Consider the following 23,843-nt stretch of genomic DNA (forward strand, 5'->3'; position numbering starts at 1 on the left):
CCAAGCAGGAACAACACCTCCTGCTGCCTGTCTGAGGTTCCCCTCTCCATCCCTGCTGTGCTGATACCTGCAGGATGCAACACAAAATCCCAGAATTGTTTAACTTGGAAGGGACCTTAAAGCTCATCTCATTCCACCTCATGCCATGGGCAGGGACAGCTTCCACTGGAACAGATTGCTCCAAGGCCCATCCAACCTGGCCTTGGACACTTCCAGGGATGGGGCAGCCACAAACATGGAGTAAACAACCATTCAAACCCCATCCCCTCTGGAGCCAGGCCCCTGCAGAGCCGGACACTCCTCTCTCCCAGGCTGGATGCTCCTCCCTCCAGGCACTCTGTTCAGCAAAAGTCACTGCGGGGTCGTGACACCCGTTACACAACCCGCTCATGAATATTGCAGCAGCTCTGGGCAGCCCGACTGGCCGGGCAGGTGCTGCATTGGGAAGCAGCAGAGGGAAAACCTCTCTGGAAAATCACTGGCACAGCCCCAGCCCGACACCGCCGGGGAGCCGCAGACCTCTGCGGCTGTGGGCAGTGCCAAGATGGGGAGGAAAAACACCAGGAAGAGGAGGGACATCCCAGTTGGAAGGACACCGAGAGGCCCTCACCGTCAGAGGCACCATCCTATGGAGGAACAGCTTCCAGGGCCTCTGGAAGCAGAGGCTCAGCCAAAAAGTTCTCTGGCTCCGGCCACGTCGCAGCATCCAAGGGGGAGAGGACACCTCCTGTGCTCTCCAGGCTCGTAAGAGCTGCTGCCAGTCAATAAAAAACAGCGAAGGGTTTGATAATGTGTGTGCCTGGAAAGACAAACAAACAGGGCTTAATGAAACCTTTATTTTAAAAATACGGTTTTTAATTTAAATGCAAATTGGGTGCTGTGGTAGCTGTAGGTCACTCACACTGACACACTGCTTAACTGGCAGGGATGAGGCTCGGGAAGCAACAGCACTAATGGCTGGCCCTTTCCTGGGCATTTATTTTAAGTTAATTAAAATTTTTCAGGACGGGATGGGTCCTGCTCTGCAGAACAGCTCTCACTCTGTTCGGCCAGTCCTTTCCCAAGCCCCACACGCTGCCAGGGATGCTCTCAGCAGGCTGTCAGCTATTAATGGAGCAGGGCACATTCATTTCTGCATCCTGAAATCCCCTTCGGCGAGTCACAAATCACAGCCCCCCGCTCCACAGATGCTCCTGCAACGTCCAGCATCAGAGATAAATCTGAGCAAGGACAGGGGAGGTTTCTCCAACTGCTGGGGTGAATTACATGGATAAGTCTTCAGAAGAGACGTTGAACCTGACCTGAAATCAAAGCTTCCAAGTGATGAGCAGAGCAGTTATCCCGAGTTACACGCGAGTTATGCGCAAGAGGATCTCGTTCAGAGAAGATCTGCCTTTGCCAAGAGAGATGAGCTGGAATGAGAGCCCTGATCCAAGAGAATTGAGCTGGAATCCAGAGCCCTCATTTAAGCGACATGAGAGCTCTGATCCCTGCTTCAGGGCTCTGGGAATGGAGCTTTAACCCTTCCCTTGGCCCAGCTCTGCCTCGTGTTGCTGTTGCCCACCACACACAGACCCTTTGAGAGAGAAACCCAGCATGAAACATCACCAGGAGACAGGAGGGCAGGGCAGGAGTGACCCTGGGGCAGTTCCTGTCAATAACTGCTCTGGATTCAATCCATGTGTCCCTCATGGAGCAAATCAATGGCAACTCATCGGGAGAAAACGAGATAAACAGTGGCCTTAATAGCGCTCCATTGCCCTCAGACAGCAACCCTGGCTGGGGCTGCCTCTGCCTCTGGCTGCAGGAGGAAAAGGCCCTTGAATGAAAGGACATGCTCCGAGGTTGTCCCTTCTCTGCTGTGCTGTTTCCTCCTGTTTCCATCCTGGCTGGCTCAGAGCAGAGAGAATGAACAGATCCAGCATCAGATGGGTCAGACACGGGAATCACGGAATCACAGAATCAGCTGGGTTGGAAGGGACCTCAGATCATCAAGTCAAACCCTTGATCCAACACCACCGTGGTTCCCAGCCCATGGCACTGATGCCACATCCAGTCTTATCTTAAAAACCTCCAGGGATGGAGAATCCACCCCTTCCCTGGGCAGCCCATTCCAATGGCTGATTACCCTTTCAGTAAAGAATTTCTTCCTAATATCCAACCTAAACCTCCCCTGGCACAGCTCAAGACCCAGCCCTCTTGTCTTGCTGAGAGTTGCCTGGGAAAAGAGACCAACCCCCCCCCGGCTCCCCCCTCCTGTCAGGGAGTTGCAGAGAGTGAGGAGGTCTCCCCTGAGCCTCCTCTTCTCCAGGCTGAACAGCCCCAGCTCCCTCAGCCTCTCCTCACAGCACTTGTGCTCCAGTCCCTTCCCCAGCCTCGTTGCTCTTCTCTGGAAGGAGAAGCAGATGGAGCCACATCGAGTGGTGGGAGCCCAGGGCCCTCTGGGGAGCTGCTTCCCTCCTCCCTCAGTGTCACCCACTCTTCTAAAGGGTGTTGGAACCCTGATCTCCAGTGCACAACAGGAGCTGACCACCCCTTTGCTCACCAGGGGATCCCCAGGGGAGCAGCCACAGCACATTGACATGCCCATCACTGCCCACCCTGTCAGACATCCCTGTGTGATCCATCCCATCCAGACCCAGAGATCCCACACACCCAAGTCTGCCTGGAGGCACCTGATGCTCTCCACCAGCTCCCCACTGCTGGTGTTCCCAGTTGGTTACTTCAGGGCAGCAGCCTTAAAAATTAGGATTTGGAGTTTACTTGTTCCCTAATACTCCTGTCTGACCATGAATGCCTGTTTCATTCTGAAACAGGATCCTGTGTCTCTTCCACCTTCCTACATGTGGGGAACAGCAGCCTGGAGCTCAGGGGCTCCCAGTGCAGGAGCTGTGGCTGCCTTGGGATTGGAGTCCAAAACCTCTAAGGCTGAGGGTTCCACAGACCCAAGGATTGTCTTCTCCTGCCATCTCACCTATTTGCTTAAGCCCAGACCTAAAGGAACTTGGGGCTCAATTTGGCAGAAGGTGAAGCTGTTGGCCCAAAAATGAGGGGGCAACTTTTCCAAGATCCAGGGATAGATGGGGCTGCTCCCAGGGGGAGCTGCATCCAGCCCCTGCCCACCACGCCATTCCCATCAGCTCCCTCACTCCGTGGTGCCCAGGCTCCCATCCAGGCACGTGTGTGGGGCAGCTGCTCATGGCACCAACCACCACTCCTGAGACTGGAGACTCATCCAAAGGGGCCACAGAACTCCTGCAGGAGAGAAGGAGGGAGGAGAACCTGGCAGGCAGGAGGGAAGGTGCTTTAATGAAGCATCATTAAACCACTGAAGGATTAAAGAGAGGAAGGGATAGGATGCTCCACAAAAACTCAGTCATTAGTGAAGCCCGAGGGTAGATGCAATTGTTTTTTTGGATTTTTTCCCTCTCTTTGATGACCCAGTTTTTTAGTCCCATCAGCACCAGGCTTGTGTTAATTTTTAAATATGCTTGGGTAACTGAGAACATTAACTATTCATGATCTTATCTGCAATAGCTGTTGGCTCTGACACTGTGCCAGGGAGAGCTGAACTTACCAGGGAAGGCAATAGCAGGTTTTTCCTGAGCATCTTGTTGACATGATCACAGGATGGGGTGGGGTTCCACAACACTCCTGGATAAATCAAGGCTTGTGGGGCAGGCTTGGATCATGGAGGCCATTCCCTTGCAATTGTGGTGGCTTGCAAAGACATAAGAGCACACAAAAACCTGGGATGTGGGGAATGCTGCGGACAATCTGTGAATGTTTCAGCTCCAGGGAAACCCCAACACGGTTTATAAATATGAGGGGAGCCTCCTGAGCTGCTGTGAGGTGGTGAGCTGGCTCTGCTGTGCCCTGCTCAGCCAGGTACTGCCCCAGTCCAGGCAGAGGCTGGAAGGATCCCTGGTTATCAGGAATGTGAACTCCTAAATCATTGAATCACAGAATGGTTTGGGTTGGAAGGGACCTTAAAACTCATCTCGTTCCACCCCCTGCCATGGGCAGGGACACCTTCCACTAGCCCAGGTTACTCCAAGCCCTGTCCAACCTGGCCTTGGACACTTCCAGGGCTGGGGCAGCCACAGCTTCTCTGGGCAACCTGTGCCAGGGCCTCCCCACTCTCACAGGGAGGAATTTCTTCCCAATATCTAATCTAAACCTGCCCTCCTTCAGTTTAAGGCCGTTCCAGCCTGTCCTGTCACTACCTGCCCTTGTGCAAAGTCCCCCTCCAGAACAAACACAGAAGTCACAGCCAGGGCAGGTGACAAGGCACACACAGCTCTGGGGAGCCCTTGCCCTGGGTGCCAATGTCACTGTCAGCAAGAACAGGGGACGAGGCAGCTGCAGGAGCTCGGGTTAACCTGGGAGAGGTACATGATGCTGAGAGCTGTGAACAGGATTAACAGTGAAAAACAGAGCACAGGAGAGCAAAGGTGATTAATTATCAGAACATCAACCAGCAGAAGAATGCAGTGAGAGAGAGTGTTATTCAAAGGGACAAAAAACTCACATTGGTTTTGAGGAAGGATGGAATCTGGAGGCACCTCCTGCAGCAGGTACCTGCAAGATGCTCTCACCAACTCATGCTGACAGTTTGTTGCTGGAAAGAAAAATCTCCTTGGTACTTCAGAGGATCCAAGTGGCAGGAAGGCAGCACTGGAAGCACAGGAGGACAGTGTTGGGAACACACTGATCCACGAGGCTCCTGGCCCAGAGTCCACAGCACTGTGGGAGAACCCCCCTACGTTTTCCAAAGGGGTACAGGTGCTTCCTGCAGGAAAACTGAAATGAGAATCACAGAATCAGTAAATGGTTGAGGTGGAAGAACCCTCTGGAAGTCACCTTGCCCAGCCCTCAGAGCCAGATTCCCAGGACCACATCCAGACAGCAAAGTTTACTCTAATTTTTCCCCCCCTATGAAAATTAAATATCATAGATCAAGATTTAATTATTCTATCTGCAAACTAAGAGTCACACTGGATGCTCAGTGTATACAGCATTTTATTGAATGGATGTATATTACAATAGACAAACATATATTACACATGCTATACAAAATATACATTCTTATGTGAAAAAAATATAAATAGACACTAGGAAATAGCAACAGGGAACAGGAGCAGCTTTGCTCTTGCTGCCTCTGAACCCCCAGTTCCTGTACCGGTAGTGCTTTGGCATTGATTGAAGAAACTGCTTGTTTTTACTGAAAAAAGAAAGGCCACTCAGTCCCCTCTGCACCCCTGGAGCAAAGGGAGAGAAGAGACACATGATTTGAATCCAAGTCTACCAAGGAAGCTTTTCCACAGTGCAGCAAAGTGACACCTACTTACAATCATCAGCTATTTACAACCAGCTTATGGACTTTAAATGCTCATGGAAGGCTGTAAATGTCCTGACTCACGGAGGCAGCTTTTCCAGGCCCCTCTCTCACAGAAATCAGAGCAGCTTTAGCTCCTCAGAGGCTCCAAGAGCCAGCACTGGCCTGGTGCAGACAGCAGTGATTTTAAAGCCTTGGTCCTGGCCAAGCAGGTCTCACCTCCCTAACGGGAATTCCCTCGCTCCAGGGAGTTGTGCCCCAGGTATTCCCAAGGTTTGGACATCCCCAGCCGCACTGGGACAGACCTGAGTGAGCTCAGCTGCTTGGAGGAGAGAGAGGGATGAAAGAAAAAGGAGCAAGTGTCTCCCAAATGGTGATGGGAGACAGAGCAGCAGCTGGGATGCTGTTTTCCCACTCTTGGGAATCACACATTCCAGCAGCACCCTGCAGAGAGCAGCCCAGGAGGATGGGGCTTTGCTGCTGCTGTGGTTTCATGACGTGACCTTTCTCATCTGGATTTGAAATGACAGTACTGGGTTCCCACAGCAGGGATCACTTTGGATTGAGAATAAGCACCGTGTCTTAAATGCTGTCTGGGAAGGAAAAGCCTGGAGGAAATAAAACCAGAAAGGAGCGAACTCAAGATTCTTTTTTTTTATGTTATTAAAACATTTCAGCTGTCAGAACCCAAAAATTAACACACTTGTGTGTTTCTACTTTACCCAAAGGTCAAGGACAATTGGATGCTCTTCCCACTAAAGCTGCTATCAAAGCAGCCACGCTGGCTTTGAGAGCATGGGAAGAGCCCTTGATAATATTTGCTCATTTGCACAGATCTGACTATTATTCATGTCCAAAGAGCCGTGGGAAAAGAATCATTAGTCCCAGTGTTTCCTCACTCATTTACTCAAATACTCCACAGCCTGTAAAGTCTGAGCTGTGATTCTGCACGACTGCACCTCACACTTAGTCACACACCCTCCACTCTAGGGATGGATCGATGGGAAGTCCCACGTACCTGTCATGGGCCGGGCCAAAAGGGGTTTTCTGTCTCTACAAAAATACCACACAGCTGGTTTTAGTTGGGTACAAATCCTACAGCTCCAAAAAAAAGGCATCAGTGACCAGGAAGGCCACCTCGCTCTTCAGGTGTGAGCACAGAGCACACGCTGAGCACAAAGTACCTGCTGAAAACCCATCCCTGAGGAGTCTTTAACCCCTTCTACACGACAGGACACTCTCCCAGGAGAAAGAACTTCTCAGTCTTTACAGTGTTCTTCCTCCTAATTTTGTCAGGCACATCCCACTGGAACCACGAAGTTTGCACTTCCTCTGTCTCAGGGTTTTCAGTGTTGAGTGGTTCCCTGCATTGTTTCATTTCCCACCTGTCAAATATTTAAACATTTTGGCCACACTGAGGTCTAAGGCCACGCTGAGTTCAACAATTTAGCCTGATATTTTACAACAGAAAAAGACACGAGTGTTTTATGCCTTTGGCTGTGCAGAGGAAACAGGAAACCCACAGTATAGTTCACTAAGTATTTATCAAGTGCTCTCACAATTTACCTGATCCTTTCCATCATCACTTTCTTTCTAAAAGTTCACTTAACTGTCAGCTTTGAAAAATACATGGAGACCTCTCAACATACACAATATGAAGGGGGGTTTTTTAAAGGTAAAAGATTAGATAAAACTTGGAATTCTGCTAATATCACGAAATGCATCAGCTTGCAGCCAGGCTTAATGCACACAGAGTTGTAGGCAACAATGAAATGCATCAATATCACAGTTTCACCACATATCTATAAGTAAATTCACTCCTTTCCAAAACAAAGACAGCTCTATCCCCTCACAAACAAGCTTTCAGTCCCCCCAAAACCTCCCATATGGCTTGATATGCAGCTGTCAAGACTAACAGTATGATACATACTTTGGCATAATAAAAAATATATTTACATTACAGCCAACACATTTATATGCTTAGTGTATACAAAATATTTATAAATGCAAATTTATTTACAATTAGAGTCCATTATTCATTGGAGAAAACAAGGCCCAAACTCAGACTGGTAACAGGCACCTGCCAACAGTCTAAGGAAGGAAAAGCTGGCCGAGAGTTTTATGCTTACAGTTCCTGGGGAATTCCATGAGGAGGCCCTGATGGTTTGTTTCCAAGCAGACAAAGCACTGTGAAATAGCTACACACATTCTTGAGAGCTTTCCAAGGCATGCACCAACACAAAGGCTGCTTCCAGCACCACACAATCCATGCTTTAATGCTATTTTTTGCAGACAGCACCGATCACCCACGTGTTCTCCGGTGCACGTTCCAACCTCCCAAAAGAGAAATCCAAGGAAAAAGGGCACGTGAAGAAGAGACTCCAAGAAGAGTCTCTTTAGTAACTGCAGACACACACACAACACGAGAATCTTTGGCCTTGGGGTTAGTCCTGAGGTAGAAAATACAGTCAGTTGATGTGGATTCGCTCGTGAGGCCCCCTCTGAGGCCTTACGTGGCTTCGCTGTGGCCGTGACTGTTCCGTGTCCTGGTAAAGTCCAGGCCGTGCTCGCGGGGCCTGTGGCAGGAGGGCCTGGGCGAGCCCTGGGCCTGGTCCCGCTCGCCCTCGGCGGCTCCGTCGCTCCGGAGGGGCCGTGGGGGGTGCAGGAAATGGGGGTGAGGGTGAGCCAGGTCTTTGCTGACCCCCCACAGAGGGACCTGGAAGGGCTCTGAGGAAGGAAAATCAGAAGGTGAACAGGAGCGAGTTCATACAGTCACAGAATGTGCTGAGCTGGAAGGGACCCACAGGGATCATCCAGTCCAAACCCCATCATCCAACCCCAAATCCCACCTTGTCCCTGTCTCCAAACACTCCTGGAGCTCTGGTAGCTTTCAGGCCATGCCCACTGCCCTGGGGAGCCTGTTCAGTGCCCAACCACCCTCTGGGGGAAGAACCTTTTCCTAATATCCAGCCTAACCCGCCCCTGACACGGCTCCAGCCATTCCCTGGGGTCCTGTCCCTGGTCACAGAGAGCAGAGATCAATCACACTCAGATTTTAGGCAGGTTTGAGCTGTGTGACTCAGCAGTAACAATCGTTTTGAGGTTATTTTTGCTGGTTCTGAGACCATATTTTGCTGGATGCTCTCCCTTTCCAGCAATCTGTTCCAGTAACCAGAAACACACACAGTTTCAGTGTGAATTTTTTAAAAGGCGATCTGGAAGAAAGTCAACTGAAAACCAACCAATTTAGGGAGTTCTTTGAACCTCAGGCCAGCTCAAGCAGAAGGGCTATTTGAATTTCTCAAGTGAAGCTCCAACTTTTGGTTAATAGATGTCCTTGAAGTACATTCAAAGGCTCACATTCCATGAAGTTTGAGAGCTGAACTGCAGAAATTCTGTATTTTTAACATCACCCTCTTCAATCTCAGGTAGTGGATGCAAACTGAGAGCTAGTCTGGAGATCAGGTGGTTAATAAAAAGTTACTCCACAGACTACAGGCACTTGAAGGATTAGCTGTGTGTCAACAGGGAAGGGCAGCACAAGGGAAGCCAAAGGAACACAAAGCAACAAAAGGAAAAGGGGACACTCACCATTAATCTGCTGGGAGGAGGTTTTCTTTTCACCGATTTTGTCGTGGTTGGTAAGGAAGACAGGCACGTCTCTGTCTGCTAGGAGATTATCCAGAGCACTGGTTTCGTGCTGAGTGCGTGCTGTGTATGCTTCCTTGGGCATCTGCACCATGAGGTTGGGGAGTGTTTGATCCAGGGGATCCTCCTCGGAGATGAAGGCATAGGGACAGTACTCTCGGGTGCGGGAGTAGATGTTTGCGTTGTCGTAACAGTCTGAGCAGATCACCAGTGGTGCTGCCCCACCTGAGGAACACGATGGAAAGAACAAAATACTCTCAAAAAGGACGAGGGTGCCTGATTTCCATAGGTTTTATGTCCTGGTGTGATCAAGGGTAACAGCAGCAGAGTTTGAAGGGCCTTTATACAGTTCAGGCTTGAGAGGTCACGTGAGAAATCCCCAGGCTCTCCTCACCCAAATTGTCCACAGCATTGCCCTTCTGAGGGTGACCAGGGGAAACCATGGACATGCTCCCCTATTGCACAAGTAAAAGGGTTCCCTGCAAGTCCAGCCAGACCGGGAACCAGGCTGAAACAGCCCTGGGATCAAACAGGGATACCTGTTACCTGTTCACACCTGCTCCTGGACCTGACTCGTCCCTCCATGCCCACACACCTCAGACCTGATGACAAACTGGTCACTGAGATGAGCTGCTTCTCAGCTCCTTCCTGACACAGGCTCTAGGGCAGTGGGACTACACTAGAGGGAATGGATCATAAGGCAGGTGTGAAAAACTCTGAGGGATCACTTTTCAAGCCAGTCTACATAAAGACTGATGGCTCCTCAGCATCTGGATGGTAAAAAATAGCATCTCTGTAAACTCAATGACAAAAATATCCTGAAAAGTGTCCCAACAAGACAGGGAATAGTGCAGACCCTTTATATATATAATAGTGCAGCCAAGTGGATGTCTGGAGAGGCAGGAATTTGACACCAAGAGGTACAGCAAGTCGTCATCCCAGCAAACTCTATTTCCACCTCTATAGCCTGGGCTCTTGAGATGCCAAAGGAAAGAAGCAGGATCAAAAATCTACCTTGGCATTTAACCTGTGAGGACAAGACTGTGCCCTGGCATCAGCTGAGGCCCAGGTAACACACCTGAGGGCTCTGCTTACCATCTGTGCCTTTGTGCACATAGCTGCCAGCTGGAGGCATCAGCTGCTGATGGCTCCCTGCCTCTGAGTTGCTGTAGCCTTCCTGAGGCTCTGACAGCGTTCCTTGGGAGGACAGGTAGCTGGGAATGTCGGCAGGAAGGTTCATCTCCTCTGCAAGGCAGAATTAACACCGATGACATCAACAGCATGAAGATTTCAAGGTATTACCAGCACCGTTCCCCAAATTAACAAGAACAACCAGAATTTCAATTCACATGTAGATACCTTCTTTCCTACCTAGTTATCTTTTTTCCTACATCAGTGATTAAAAATCCACACAGCCCTTTCCAAACTTACAGGGAATGGAAATTTACACACATTATTCCAGGTCCTGAAAATCTTTTTAAGTTCAGTCAAATATTTACTTGCAAACTTTACTGTTTTCCCTCAATGTAGGGCAAATCTAGAATATAAGGAGTAGAATTAGCACACTTTTGGTATTTAAAAGAACCTCTAAAATGGAAGGAATTTGAGCAAATCCCTGAAGAGATTTGAGAAGGAAATCTTCGGTTCTTTAATCTTATCCATTTGTAATGAATCCAGAAATTTCAAGTGTTTTGGATTAAAAACGGGGCCAAAGACTGTTGCTTTTTGCAACTTTACCTGTGTTAGTGATGCTGTAATCCTCGTTCCTCCTCCTCATGTGGTAGATGACGATGACCCACACCAGGGACGTCCCCACCACGCAGCACACGACGACGATGATCACGATGCCCACGGTTGTCCAGCCGTCCTCCTCGTGGACGATGCCACTCTGGGAAGAGTCACAGTTGGGGGAAGCCAGGACATTGAGGTAAATGTGGCCACGCTCGGTGCCCAGGGTGTTGGACATGATGCAGGTGTACTTCCCAGCGTCCTCCAGCCCAGCATCCACGATGATGAGCAGCTGGTTTGCCGCGGCGAAGAAATGCCGCTCTGTGACGGCGAGGGGCCCGTCGTCCTTGGTCCAGTTGAGGCGAGGGGCAGGGCTGCCCCCAGCTATGCACTGCAGGACAGCAGTCTCACCTCGGGTCACCGTCCTGTCCTCCAGGGGCCTCACGAAGGAAGGAGTTTCTGGGATAGTGGAGGGAAAAAATTCAACTGTAAGATAATTTCATAGAATCACAGAATGGTTTGGGTTGGAAGGCACCTTAAAGATCATCTGGTTCCGCCCCCTGCCATGGACAGGGACACCTTCCACTAGCCCAGGTTGCTCCAAGCCTTGTCCAACCTGGCCTTGGACACTTCCAGGGATGGGGCAGCCACAGCTTCTCTGGGCAACCTGTGCCAGGGCATCACCACCCTCAAAGGGAAGAATTTCTTCCTAATATCCCATCTAACCCTGCCCTCTGAGACCTCCCTGCAGATAGTGGATGAGGTTCCTTCTCAGCCATCTTCTCTCGAGGCCAAACAGGCCCAGCTACCTGAGCCTTTCATGGCTGGAAAAGACCTCTGAGATCATCGATTCCAGCTGTTCACCATCTCCTTCTAAAAGAGATGCTCCAGTCCCTTCATCATCTTTGTTGCCCTGTGCTGGACCCACTCCAGAAGCTCCATATCTCTCTTGTCCAGAGGAGCCCAGAACTGGACACAGCACTCCAGATGCACCTCACTAGGGACGAGGAGAGAGGTAGAATCACCTCCCTGACCTGCTGGCAATGGTCTTCCCAATGCACCCAGGATCCCACTGGCCTTCTTGGCCTCAAGTTCGCGTTACCTGCAACTAAATTTGCTCTAAGGCAACGCAAATTACCTGCCTGATCTTCACTGCTGGACTGAGATACGCCCCTCAGACCCCTGCAAAGATCACAAGAACTCCAGCTCCACTGGCCAGCCCTGTAGCTCAGCTTCTAAAGTCACACCAAGTGCTGCTCTTTGTATTTTAACCTCATTTTCTGGGCTTTCGTTACCCCTGCAGACACACAGGGATCCATGTGCTGGCATGGGTCAGCACAGGACTCACCCAGCACGGTGAGGGTGGCGTTGGCTGACAGTCCCCCCGCGATGTTCTGGGCCATGCAGCTGTAGATCCCCATGTCCTCCATCTTCACATTTGCAATGAAGAACACGTCGTCCTCAGGCATGACGTGCATCCTCCTCTCCCTGGCAGCTGGGAAGTCTGTGCCCCCGTCCTTCTGCCAGGAGATCTGTGGGGTGGGGTGGCCCTCGGCAGCACATTCCAGCCGGGCCATCGCCCCGGTGCGGATGGTGAGATCCATGGGGGTTTTCAGGAAAGAAGGGAGCTCTGGATCAAAGGAGACAGAGTTTCAGGTAAAAAGCAGCCAAAAGTCCACAGCAGAGAGAAAATCTGGAAACGTGCACATCTGGAACACACCTGAAGTTGTCCCTGAGGGAGAGGGGCAGATTCTTCTGAAGAACTGTACAAATTTTCAGAGGTCACTTCTAAGAGCCTGTGCTCCAAATTTAAACACAGTATCTACAGTGTTCACAGAATGATGGAATGGTTTGGGTTGGAAGGGACCTTTTTAAAGCTCATCCAGTTCCACCCCCCTGCCATGGGCAGGGACACCTTCCACTAGCCCAGGTTGCTTCAAGCCCCATCCAACCTGGCCTTGGACACTTCCAGGGATGGGGCAACCACAGCTTCTCTGGGCAACCTGTGCCAGGGCCTCACCACCCTCATATGGAATTTCTTCCTAATATCCAATCTAAACCTACTCTCTTTCAGTTTAAAGCCATTAATTTCATTTCAGATGATGTGAAGAACAAGATTTCTCATGGGGAACAGACAGGGAAAAGGTTTAGCCTCCTTCCTAAAACCTCTGTCACACTTTTTTTTCCCCTGATAACAGAAAAGGTCAACATGCATCTCATTATTTCTCCTCTCAGGTACCATGGGTATCAGTAGCCTGCTGACTGCTGTGGACATTGACTTCTCACCTCCCTTCCCTCGAGGCAAAATAAACAGAATCCTGACTGCTAAAAATAAAAAAAGACTTCACTTTTCACTTTCCAGAGTGTTTCCAGTCCCACCACTTATTTTCAGCTGAGTCTTCCCCAGTTTTACAAACATGTGGGAAAGGTGCTGAGTTCTGAGGAGACAGCAGAGGGAGCTTTCAGTTTAAAGAATTCCACCTCCAATTAACTGGATGAACAACTAATTGTCTTCTAATAAAGCACGGGAGGCAGCTGCCGCTTTCAAAAAGCAAACGGAGGCTTTTCACCCACAAAAATAAAAAAATCACCCAAAACATTTGTTTCCTGCTTTACAAAAAGATGTTTGATATTTCTAAATCTCAGTTAGACAGACTTGCAAGAGTATTTTGGGCCGGCTCTAGTGAAAAATAGACTTGCAGCTATTCAAATAAAGACTCAGGTCACTCACCATTGACAGTCAGCTTGGCTTTGTTGGAGTAGTTGGAGCCGAAGTGGTTGGTGACAATGCACTGGTACTTCCCCTCGTCAGTGAAGTTCACGTTGAAGAGGTGCAGGACCGTGGTGTATTCCAGCACCTCAGCACTCTGCTGCTGGTACCTGGCAAAGTTCTCCACCTCTGCATCGTAGAGGACCTCGCTGTCCTTGCGCCAGGCCGTGGCCATGGGGGAGTCGCTGCTGCTCACGGCGCTGCACGTCAGCGTCACGTTCATGCCCCGCAGGGCCACAGTGGTCTCGGGGTGAACCCTGATCTGCGGCTTCGGGAAGTTGTCTGAAAAGAAAACCACCCAGATCAGCTCCTGCTTTCCCCTTCGACTCGAGTTAATACTGTGGGGAAAACTCGCTCAACGTAAGCAGAAAGGAAGTTTTGGGAAGAGATGTCCGGCTGGAGGTGTGCAGATTCGGCTGCTTCCAGCTGGAAATGAAGCTGGGAAGGAGGGTTAGAACCACAGGTAGGCAGAAGAATCAGCACTGGGAACAATCAGTGTGCAAACGTGGTGCTGAGCAGCCCAGCTGTCTGGAACTTGCTATATTTAGCTCACACCCAAAAGCCCTGCTCAGCTCAAGAGCCAGGCTATTTTATGAAGGGCCGAGACTTACTTTCAGATATTTTAAATATCCTGAAGAGCCTTTAAGTTCTACAAGTATAAAGCATAACAAGCTGGCAGCTCACTATCTCATCCCACTCAATGAGAGTGACTTCAATACTCATTATTTCAGCAGAGACTCTCACAGGCACACACAGAGTTCTGTCAGGCACCACAGTGGTGATGTTGGAGTGGAGAAGAGGGTGCTTGCATCTATACATGATGATTACTGTAGCCTCTATTACCAGAGCAGTAAAGGAATTGCATACACTCAAGTAACCTCTATCAGACTGCTCACCCAGAAAAGGGAACACCAGACTAACTCCAGGCCTGCCAGAGACTTCATCCAGGACTCTGGGTGAAGAGTCTCTCAGTTCTTCAGCTCACAGTTCAGTCAGAAAAATAAACAGGCTTATGTCTGAAACTGTGGTGGCAGAAACTGGATAAACATCCCAGATATGGAGCACCAGGAAGTGCACCAGGGTGTGAACTACTCTAATTGTTGCCCAGAGAAGCTGTGGTTGCCCCATCCCTGGAAGTGTCCAAGGCCAGGTTGGACGGGGCTTGGAGCAACCTGGGATAGTGGAAGGTGTTCCTGCCCATGGCAGGGGGTGGGACTGGGTGATCTTTAAGGTCCCTTCCAACCCAAACCCTTCCATGACTCTTTGATACTCCAGCCTTGCTGGTATGGACAAGAACCAGGAAGGAAGTGTCAAACAGCTCATGGCATTCAAGAGCAGGGAGAATGGAAGCATAACTGCTTTTTAATAGCAACCTAAATAAAAAACAATGCAGTCTCACAGCACTGCTCCCTCAGGTTGGCTTCAGTGCTCAAACACCACAAAACAGAGCAAAGAGAAGTAGAATGAAACCCCAAACTGATGTACACAGGCCCACATGTGCACCAAAGCCAAAACCAAGCACCTCCACAGCACCACAGCCTGATTTCAGCTGCACAGACTCACATCACCACGCTTTTATACCAAATTAAAAATATGCTTTTATACCAAATAAACTTTTCTACCAGTTAAAAATACAAACCACAGACGAAGTCATCAGGGTCCACACTGAGAAGGCTTTGTCCTGCCAACCACTCAGGGTGGGCACAGGTGACATTCACAGCCTGCTGCAAATGGCTCTCAGTGAGCCACTGGGGCAGCCACTTCAACTGGCAATCACAAAGCAAGCTGCTTGTGTTCAGAACTCTGCAGAAACAAGGCAGAACAACGGGGTGAATAAAGTGCATTTCACGTTCCTACCTGTGATTTCATGCAGCAAAACAACTTAAAGCATGCACGTTCAGAACTGGCAAGATTTACAGTATTATTTTGCACCCGTGGGTATTATAAAATCTTAGCTATTTGTGACAGAAATAACTCCTCTGCATCAGCATTAAAACCTTAAATTTCTTTTTAATTCTGGAGAATATAACCTTGGAGTTTCAACTTCTAAAAAAAATACCCCAAAAACACTAAGCCTGTCTTTGCAATTATCTCATCCCTCTCCAAAGCAATTAAAAGAACAACACTGCAGAGCAGCTCCATGTCTCAAACTAAGCACACTTGCCATTATAAAATGAGTAGAAGCCTCAATTCTCATTTTCATGCCAGCTGATAAATATTTAAGAGCGATTTGTTTCATACAGGTATCAACTGCAGATCATTTTCTCTGCTCCACAGAAAAATTGCCAACGGGAAACAACGATGGCTCAACTTTTTCCCCACCACCAGCTTCCAAAGTTTCCTAAATATTATGTCTGAGTTACCACTGACTGGAGACCTGCCACAAGATGAATCCAGCAGTGGGAGAGGAGAGGCACCAGACAAGCCAGGATTCCACCCTGCTCTTTGCCTGCACATACCAATGATTCCTCACTTTTAAAATACATCAGAGAAGGCAAAGAAATCTTTAACACCTAAAATGTGTCTCCTCACACTGGCAGATCTTGCAGATTAAATCCATCTGGCTGAGACTAACTAATGGAATAACAGTTTTAGACCAGATTACACGATATTCACAGACTTTATCTCACAGAAGGGACTGTGTTACAGTAAGATTAGTCTCGGGTGTGAAGGTCACTTCACACTATAATACTTCAAATGTCTGAAGACCACAAGAGGCTCTAGCAGCTTAAATATCTGCTGAGCATGTAAAAAGTCTCGTGTAGCTGTGAATTTTAAAGCCTTTCCCTAGCCCCAAAAATAGGAAGTCAATATGTAGGGTTTGCTAACCCCTCTCAGAAACATTTCTGACCAATTATTTCTTTTGTTCCCTGCCCACGTGCAAGTGAGTGCTGCGAAATCATAAGACAGGAAAAACTTAATGGTTCAGCACTGGCAAAAAAAAAAAAAAATTATCTCCTCCTAATTGCAACTAAGGTGCAGATTTTATCAAACCTTAATCCTAAATATATTTGGGTTCATAATTTACCAGCATTGCTGCAAATATTTCACATTTGAACTTCAGACAACCCTACAATGGCTGAAGGATTCTTGTAAAAAAATCTCTAAATAATTGTCATGAACTTACAGCTCCTTCAGCTGAGCCTGGGCAAAGGCATTTTCTTGGATGGACATTACTGCATTGTTGCTTAGATCTCTGCAAGTTAAGCAAAATAATGGGTCAGTGTGATTTCATGTGGTACCTTCAGCTAAACTCTTAAAAATTTGACAGAGAATGGAAGACTGAAGTTGACAAATAATTACAAGTTCTCCAGTGTAAAGCACTTACAGATGTTCAAGCCCCTCCAGACCAGAGAATGCTTTTTTGGTAATGGACTTTATCTGGTTTCCTTGCAAGATTCTGAAAGACAAAGCCCCAGATCCCAGTCTGAATGTCAATATGAGTTCACAAACAGGACCCAAAAGAAGTTCCCCATAATGCTTAACTACAGTTTTTTCTATTTCTAGCTGAGCTAAAAGATTAAATGCTAGGTTTTTTTTAGCTTAAAGGCTCAACTAATTTTCCCACAAACAGGGTTTCATTTCTGTTTTTACATTAGAGACTTGAGTTAGAGATATGTCAGAAGATAATTTAAGTCAGGAGAATGAAACAGTGATAAGTAGAACCATCACATGAGCTCCTGGACTGCACCCTCACACCAGGCTATTTGTTACAAGCCATGTCTGTAGGTCCACAGGATGGAGCTTCCTACAAAGCACGTGGCACTGGATGAAAAGTGCATAGTCCAAGTACTGAAAAGTTGTTAATTCAATGGTGTTCCACATTTCCTCAAAAATGCTTTGTGGTTTGGGGTTGTTTTTTTGAAAAGCAGTAACTTTTAGCCAAACTAAAGAAGCACAGGAATTGATAATCATCACACAGAGGGAGGGAGCTATTCAGTAATAAATGAAGTCAAGTTCTTCTGCTTAATTTCTTCAAACTGGTGCTGCAATCCAACGTTCCTGAACGTGGAACCCAAGCTCATATCAGCAGGTTGTGGCACACAAGTGGAAACACAGGACAGCTGCCACTAAAAAAGGCTGTCTGTCTTGTCACTGATTTACAATTGCTTAGTATTTTGCTCTCCCTCTCCTCTGCATGCCTGGGAAGTGCTGTCATTCCCATGCTTTGTAATACATACAGTTTATCCAGCCTGCTGAGTCCCACAAATGCTTCATTTGCATCTTCTATGGCCCAGGAGATCTCGTTGTTCCTCAAGTCCCTGCAGGAGAGGAGCTGTCTTAGACAAGAAGCCTTGGAAAAGGCTGGAACTAAGCTTTTTTCTTAGAAAGAAGCCTTGGAACATCATCATGACCAGGCTTAGCAGTGAGCTGGGGAAGGGATTAGTGCTGTAGGGGCTGGGGACAGTGCTCTGGCACAGCATCCCCTGGAAGGTCTCAAATCTTTCACAAAACTAAGCTTGTCAGGAGATGAATATCCCACTTCAGAGGTGCAAGGGAAAACTGTTCCTGATCAGTGCTGCAGCCAGAACCACAAACAAATTCTGCAGTAGGACTTCTTGATGTGGTATTTAAGGAAAGCCCCAGTCTGACCAGCACTTGTCATGTGATGGAGTATTTGCCAGGAGCTGGGAGAGGCTCCTGAAGCAAGTTGGTTCATGTAAGGGAATTAAGCAATACACCAGCAGAATTAATCTTCCCCAGTAACAGGCTTATAACAGCATTAGCATATTAAGAGATTACACACAGGTTACAGTGTAGGGCTGCCAGGCACACAGGGGTGGATTTTCAGAATGAAGTTGATATTCTGTTCACAAATCTCGTTATCAGCTAATGGGATTTCTGATTGACCTCTGCACAGCACTTCAGCCCCTTATGGAGAAGAGAGGTCTAAACAGCAAAAGCAATAGAGCAATCTGGTTTGAAGAGGATTAAATGCTTTTTAGAGTGAAGAAGAAATAAATTCAGTTGCATTTTTAGCCCGAATGGGACAGACTGAGCCAAGAGCATGTTGTGATACCACCATGCACAGAAGTCCCTGCAGACAGGAGTGTTTAAAGGAAATCACACTAATAAGGAATAATCTGCACTGTGTTTCTATGCAACAGCTTGTGGAGCTTCCAAATGAGTCAGCTGACACAAAACTAGCTACATACACAGGCAACTGTGTATATCACTCATATAAACATCTTTTTCCCCTGTGCTAATAGGGGAAAAATGAAGTATCTACTTTCCCTTGGGTGAGACTGTGAACTGTGTAAAACCCCATCCTGGAAGAGACTTGGATTAACCTCCAGAACACCATCAGCAGTAACGTTATTTTCTTATAATTCTTTGAAATACGAAAGTCTTGGTCCTAACATCAGGCAGCAGCCATTTCCACAATTAATACATATGCACGTTAAATTTTAGGACAAAAATAAAAGGAATTCCATGTTTCATATGCATCACAAGGTCTGAAGAAATATGGCCTTGAAACTTGCTCACATTAAATATTTTCCTCTTTTAAAATTATTCAAGTTAAAGTACTTGACATGGATGTGATCTAATGAGAGTGACCAGATGAATAATATGCCAAATTTATTTCCACGTTGCTAATTTTTGTGATTTAAAAGCTTGTTTCCAGAATTATCTCGAGGTCTGCTTCAGAATGTTAGATGGTGAATGCTGGAGAACACAAATGCCAAGCTAATCACAGTATTATGGAGTAAATAATGGGGTAAGATGGAAAACTTCAGTGCTACTTTTTAGACACGCTTTTAATTCTACCTTGCAGTTAATATCAGTTTTACAGTTTATTCTCCAACACAGAGTGGCAAGGGCTGAACACAGAGAAATATTTACATCAGCCTCAGCCCTGAAACAACCAGCACACAACCAACAATGGGACTAATCCTGCAGCCACACGGTGTCTCCTGTTGTTTGAAGTATTTTTACACTCCACTACTCAGACCACTTAGCAAAACGAGCCAGCAACCCAAAAGAAAAGCCCCTCATTGTGTGAGCAGAGGAGCTGGCTCCTCATGCCTGGCTGGGCACGAATGCCTGGAGCCTTGTTAATCACCACTGCCCCCCGTGCTGCACATTCCAGCCCCAAAGGAAAGGGCCAGGCCCTGGGCTGTTGACGCCCCTGAGAGCCCAGGAAAACCTACTAATTAATCTGCTCTTGTTCTTTTTCATGCTGCTCTAAACCTAAGAAATTAGGTTTAATTATTTCATTAAAAGGTTGCATTAAGGTTAACAGAATATGACTGCTTACATAAATCTCTCTGGTGAGTTTGCTTATTTAAGCATTTATTTAATGAAGTGACAGAGGGGTTATAAACTTTCACTCCTTTCTCAAGTACCATTGTTTAGGATAATTACAACTGTTCAGATCTACTTGGGGCAGGATTGGGTCTCTTCAGAAATACCCAACAGCTGCAGCTGCTGTGAAAGGTCCTGGCAAGTGCAGAGCTGAGCCTGTGACAGCAAGAGGAACCCTACACCTCCTGTTAGTGTGTGACTCCAGCACACAGGCAGGGTGGCCTAAACCACACCTTCTACAACACAAAAGGCTTCACCACTTGGTTTCTGAGGTTCCAACCTTAACACAAAACCCTCTGGAACAAAGAGCTTCAGGCTATTTGCTCCACAAGTGGCATTTACCCAGGTTATCCACACCTCTCAGAACCACCGGGGCACATCTGGGCACTCAGGGTCACCAAGTCACTGTTTCTCACCACCACTAAAACTGAGTGGTTGGTTTGTTTTGGCTGGGCTGGAATTCTGTTATCTTGGCAAACCAAAAGATTATCAGCCCTGCCACACCTGCAGGCAGGACAGCCCAGCAGTGATCTCAGTGCAATACCCACTGTCTTTATTTCCAAAAGCTCCGCTGCCTTAAAGCAAAATTTCAATTCGATGTTTTTCTGTACTTACAAGGTTTGAAGATTTGTCAGGCCCCTAAAGACACCATCAGCAATGTGACTGATGTGATTGTCACCCAGGTTTAGCTTCTCCAACAAGCCAAGTCCCACAAAGGCAGATTCCTTGAGGCGAGTGAGCTGGTTGTACGACAAGTCCCTGGAAACACAGAGCACACGATTTAAAGGGGGGATTAATTATGAAGATACTATCTGACTTGATTAACTATTGTGTTTTGATTAATTTCTCTAACAGAACACTCATAAGTAAAATACACAGCACTTATCATGGGCCTGACAAGGAAATGGAGTGCTTCCTTTGGTAATTCCTTCTTGCCAATCTGTTATTGCAACATTCCAAAATCCCCAGTGAAAAGCAGCCCAGGACTTACAGCTCAGCAAGTCTTTGGCAGAATTCCCACGCATCTGGGCTGATCCTGGTGATGGCATTCTGGCTAACATAGAGCTGTTGCAATGTCCTCAGCCCATACAGCCAGCCCTTGTTTACTTCTGTTAAGTTATTATGTTCCAGTTCTCTAAGGAATTAGAAGGAAAAGCATTTGTCAAGTAGATAATCGATGAAACACCTATTTAGAAACTTTCACCTTGTGGGTCTCAAAATTATTTACTAGCATGGAGCATTAGAAAACACAAAATGCACAATTATATCCAGATTCCATTGAAAGCAAAATATTGAATTAAAGTATATGAAGAACTGAGTAACCCAACACCAGCTTCAGGGATCCAGTGGCAGAAACAAAACTGCAATCTCTGTTTTCAAAGGTAATTTCTTTTTTGCTAACACTGCATGGCACATCCTGGTGTTTGCTCTGTCAAAGTCACAGAGCAAAGCCCCAGGTCATGGGGACTGCAAATGAAAACCAGCAAAAAAGCAGCTACAGAGTCCAACCTTTGTGATCACCAAGTGGGAAGAGGCTGGGAAGAACACCAATATCATGGAATCACAGAATGGTTTGGGTTGGAAGGGACCTTAAAGATAAATCCAGTCCCACTCCCTGCCATGGGCAGGGATACCTGCCACTATCCCAGGCTGCTCCAAGCCCTGTCCAACCTGGCCTTGGACATTTCAGGGATGAGGAAATATATCTTTCCACCTCTGAAGCAAAAATATGACATTAAAATAATGCAAAAATACTCTTTTCCTATGATTTCTTCAATACCTCAGCACAGCCCTGATGTAAGGGAAGCCATTCAGGACAAACCCTCCAGAGTCAGACCCTTAAAGAAATTCCACAATTAGGCATACTCACAATTCCTCTATATTACCCAGGCCAAAGAATGCTCCATCCATTAGTCTGCTAATCCCATTGCGCTGCATTTTCAAGGATTTTAAGGATTCCAGCCCTTGGAATGTAAGGCTTTCCACTGTTTTAATCCGGTTCCTTTTCAGTTCCCTTTTATAAAGATGACATTCAAATATTAACACACCTTTCAACAGGCACCACTGTGAAATGGTAACGTGCTGAGATGAACAACACAGCTGTAAATGCTGGTTTTATGCTCTCGGGACTGTTACTCACAGAAACTGCACGTGAGGCAATTTGAAGATCTTTGGTGGAATCACACTAATCCTGTTCCTGTTCAGCTTTACCACCATCAGTGAGCTCGATAAGTTATCAAGGCAACCTGCTTCTAGAGTAGTTATCCTGTTGTTACTCAGATTCCTAGGGAAGGAAGGGGGAAAGAGGCCTTTCAGAACACAGGGAATTTTAGGAACACAATGGCACAAGCACCCCAGACAGGCCACTGGTTATGAGAACTTCAGATCCCTGTGAAGTCACGTCAGGAATCTGAATTCTGGGACACCAAATCCTTTTTTTCCAAAGGAATCAGTGCAAGGAGCTGGTTTTTACTGCATGCCTGTGCTTCAGTCAGACGTGGTTGAGACAGTGTCCCCAGTGATCTACTCAAACAGGGCAGAAATCACCCCCTGTCCCCGCTGGCTGCACTTTGACAACAGCAGTAGTTGTTTTCCATGTTATCTGGGAAAATGCCATATGGATTGGCACGAAAAATATTTTATTTCATGCACATTTATAGCTCCATGAAGCACTGCTACCAGTCCAAAGATATGCAAAGCCCCCCCTACTTTAAGATAGTAACTTCAGAGTAGTGAGGTGTCCAACACAATCATTGTAGAGCCAGGACTCCCTGGCACAACAGCTCCCTTGTACTTACAGGTACTTCAGTTGCATCCGTGGAAAAGAGGAGGCTTTAATTTCTGAGATAAGATTAGAACTAAGATCTAGATTTTCCAGTGAAAGGTAGACCTGGAGCTGCTCAGCATTTATTTCTGGAATGGTATTGTGCACCCTGAAAAAGATCAGCAACAAATGTGATTATCCAAACATCCTCCCAGTCATCCAGCTGAAACAGTCACAGGATTCTGTGTATCAACATGAGGGAGCCTCCCCAGTGGGACATGCACCACATGCTTCCAAAAGTGTTAGTTCCTAAAGCACTACTGCAAATCCCAGAGCTATTTGCCACCTTGACATATGAACAGATCCAAATTCTGAGGCCTGTAGCTGGGCTGTTCCTTGTGGGAACTGTCATTCCCAGACTGAATCCCTCCCCTTCAAAGCTGCCTGCCTTGGTTGACTGCATTTTATTGGTAATTTAGGGTGACTTGATTGTCCAACTGATTTGTATTTCTTTAAAGAGTGCTTACATGTTCCCTAAAGCCCTTCAGAGGAGCAGTATTTCAAGACAAAAGAAGATGTTTTCCTGCAATTTGATGGCAGAACTCTAAAACCATTCTCCCCTTTGTTAAAAGGCAGATGAGCTGTTACTTACAATGAGAGAAGAGTTATATTGGAAGTTGTTTCTCCAAAATACGGAATTTCACTCAGCTCATTGTAATTCATTTTCCTTAAAAAGAGATTAAAAAAAAAAAAATTACTGGCGCTTCAAAGAGAAGAAAAACCCTTCTGTACACAGCAGAAATAATTCATATCACAACACATTAAACAAGTTTATTACATTAATAACACTAAGTAGTTGACAAAAAAGATCACTAAAAGCTTAAATGCTAATAATTTGAACAATTTAACAGTAAAACATGCTAGTTTTTCCCATTTTCGTGGATATTATTACTTCTCTTTCATTTAAAATCAGCTATAGCCAAAACAATGTCTCATTTCTCTTTAAAATACTGGTCTTTTAATCTTTTATGAAAAACTTTTCTGCTCACAAAGCAGCAATTTTATACATAAAGTGTGCTGCCAACACAGAGCATCCATTTTTAATTAACTTGCACTGAATATTTCTACAAGTCAGATGAGGTATCTCTACATGCAATGAAATGTTCTAATTAGAATTAGGTAGGATATCTCTAGAGTTTATCCTCATAAAAGCCAACTTACACTTCTTGCAGTGTATGAACAGACAAATCAATGCTCCAGTTGGATGATAATAAATGATTATGACTTAA

At 46.8% G+C, this 23,843-nt stretch overlaps 1 protein-coding gene across 5 annotated transcripts; it reads right to left on the reverse strand.

Annotated features, from left to right (window-relative positions):
• Positions 1-549: 549 nt before the first annotated feature.
• On the reverse strand, positions 550-23,843 carry LRIG2 (leucine rich repeats and immunoglobulin like domains 2). 5 transcript variants are annotated; one of them, XR_001875857.1, is made up of 19 exons: positions 23,776-23,843; positions 23,207-23,281; positions 22,589-22,723; positions 21,931-22,074; positions 21,661-21,804; positions 20,782-20,925; positions 20,406-20,549; positions 17,666-17,746; positions 16,813-16,884; positions 16,612-16,680; positions 15,124-15,287; positions 13,446-13,766; positions 12,063-12,344; positions 10,724-11,173; positions 10,082-10,231; positions 8,930-9,211; positions 4,532-4,803; positions 3,578-3,720; positions 550-799 (listed from the first exon to the last, which is right to left on the reverse strand). XR_001875857.1 is itself a non-coding variant. In XM_017821434.1 (17 exons), the coding sequence occupies exons 2-17, from the start codon at positions 23,275-23,277 to the stop codon at positions 4,763-4,765; spliced, it is 2,694 nt and encodes an 897-aa protein (XP_017676923.1). In that variant the 5' UTR covers positions 23,278-23,281; positions 23,776-23,843; the 3' UTR covers positions 4,531-4,762. The 5 variants fall into 5 exon arrangements, 2 of the variants coding, with proteins under 2 accessions (XP_017676923.1, XP_017676922.1); XR_001875859.1 differs by lacking the exon at positions 550-799 and adding an exon at positions 925-1,389; XR_001875858.1 differs by lacking the exon at positions 550-799 and adding an exon at positions 925-1,393.

The sequence above is a fragment of the Lepidothrix coronata genome, unplaced genomic scaffold (genome assembly GCF_001604755.1).
Source record: "Lepidothrix coronata isolate B3197 unplaced genomic scaffold, Lepidothrix_coronata-1.0 Scaffold90, whole genome shotgun sequence".
NCBI lineage: Eukaryota > Metazoa > Chordata > Aves > Passeriformes > Pipridae > Lepidothrix > Lepidothrix coronata.

Coding starts and splice junctions, on each gene's coding strand:
- LRIG2 (XM_017821433.1), bottom strand. CDS start 23,277: ATGAATTACAATGAGCTGAGTGAAATTCCGTATTTTGGAGAAACAACT. Junction 20,550..20,781: donor TGCCAAAGACTTGCTGAGCT/GTAAGTCCTGGG, acceptor CTGTGTTTCCAG/GGACTTGTCGTACAACCAGC. Junction 11,174..12,062: donor CGCCACCCTCACCGTGCTGG/GTGAGTCCTGTG, acceptor CCACTATCCCAG/AAACTCCTTCCTTCGTGAGG.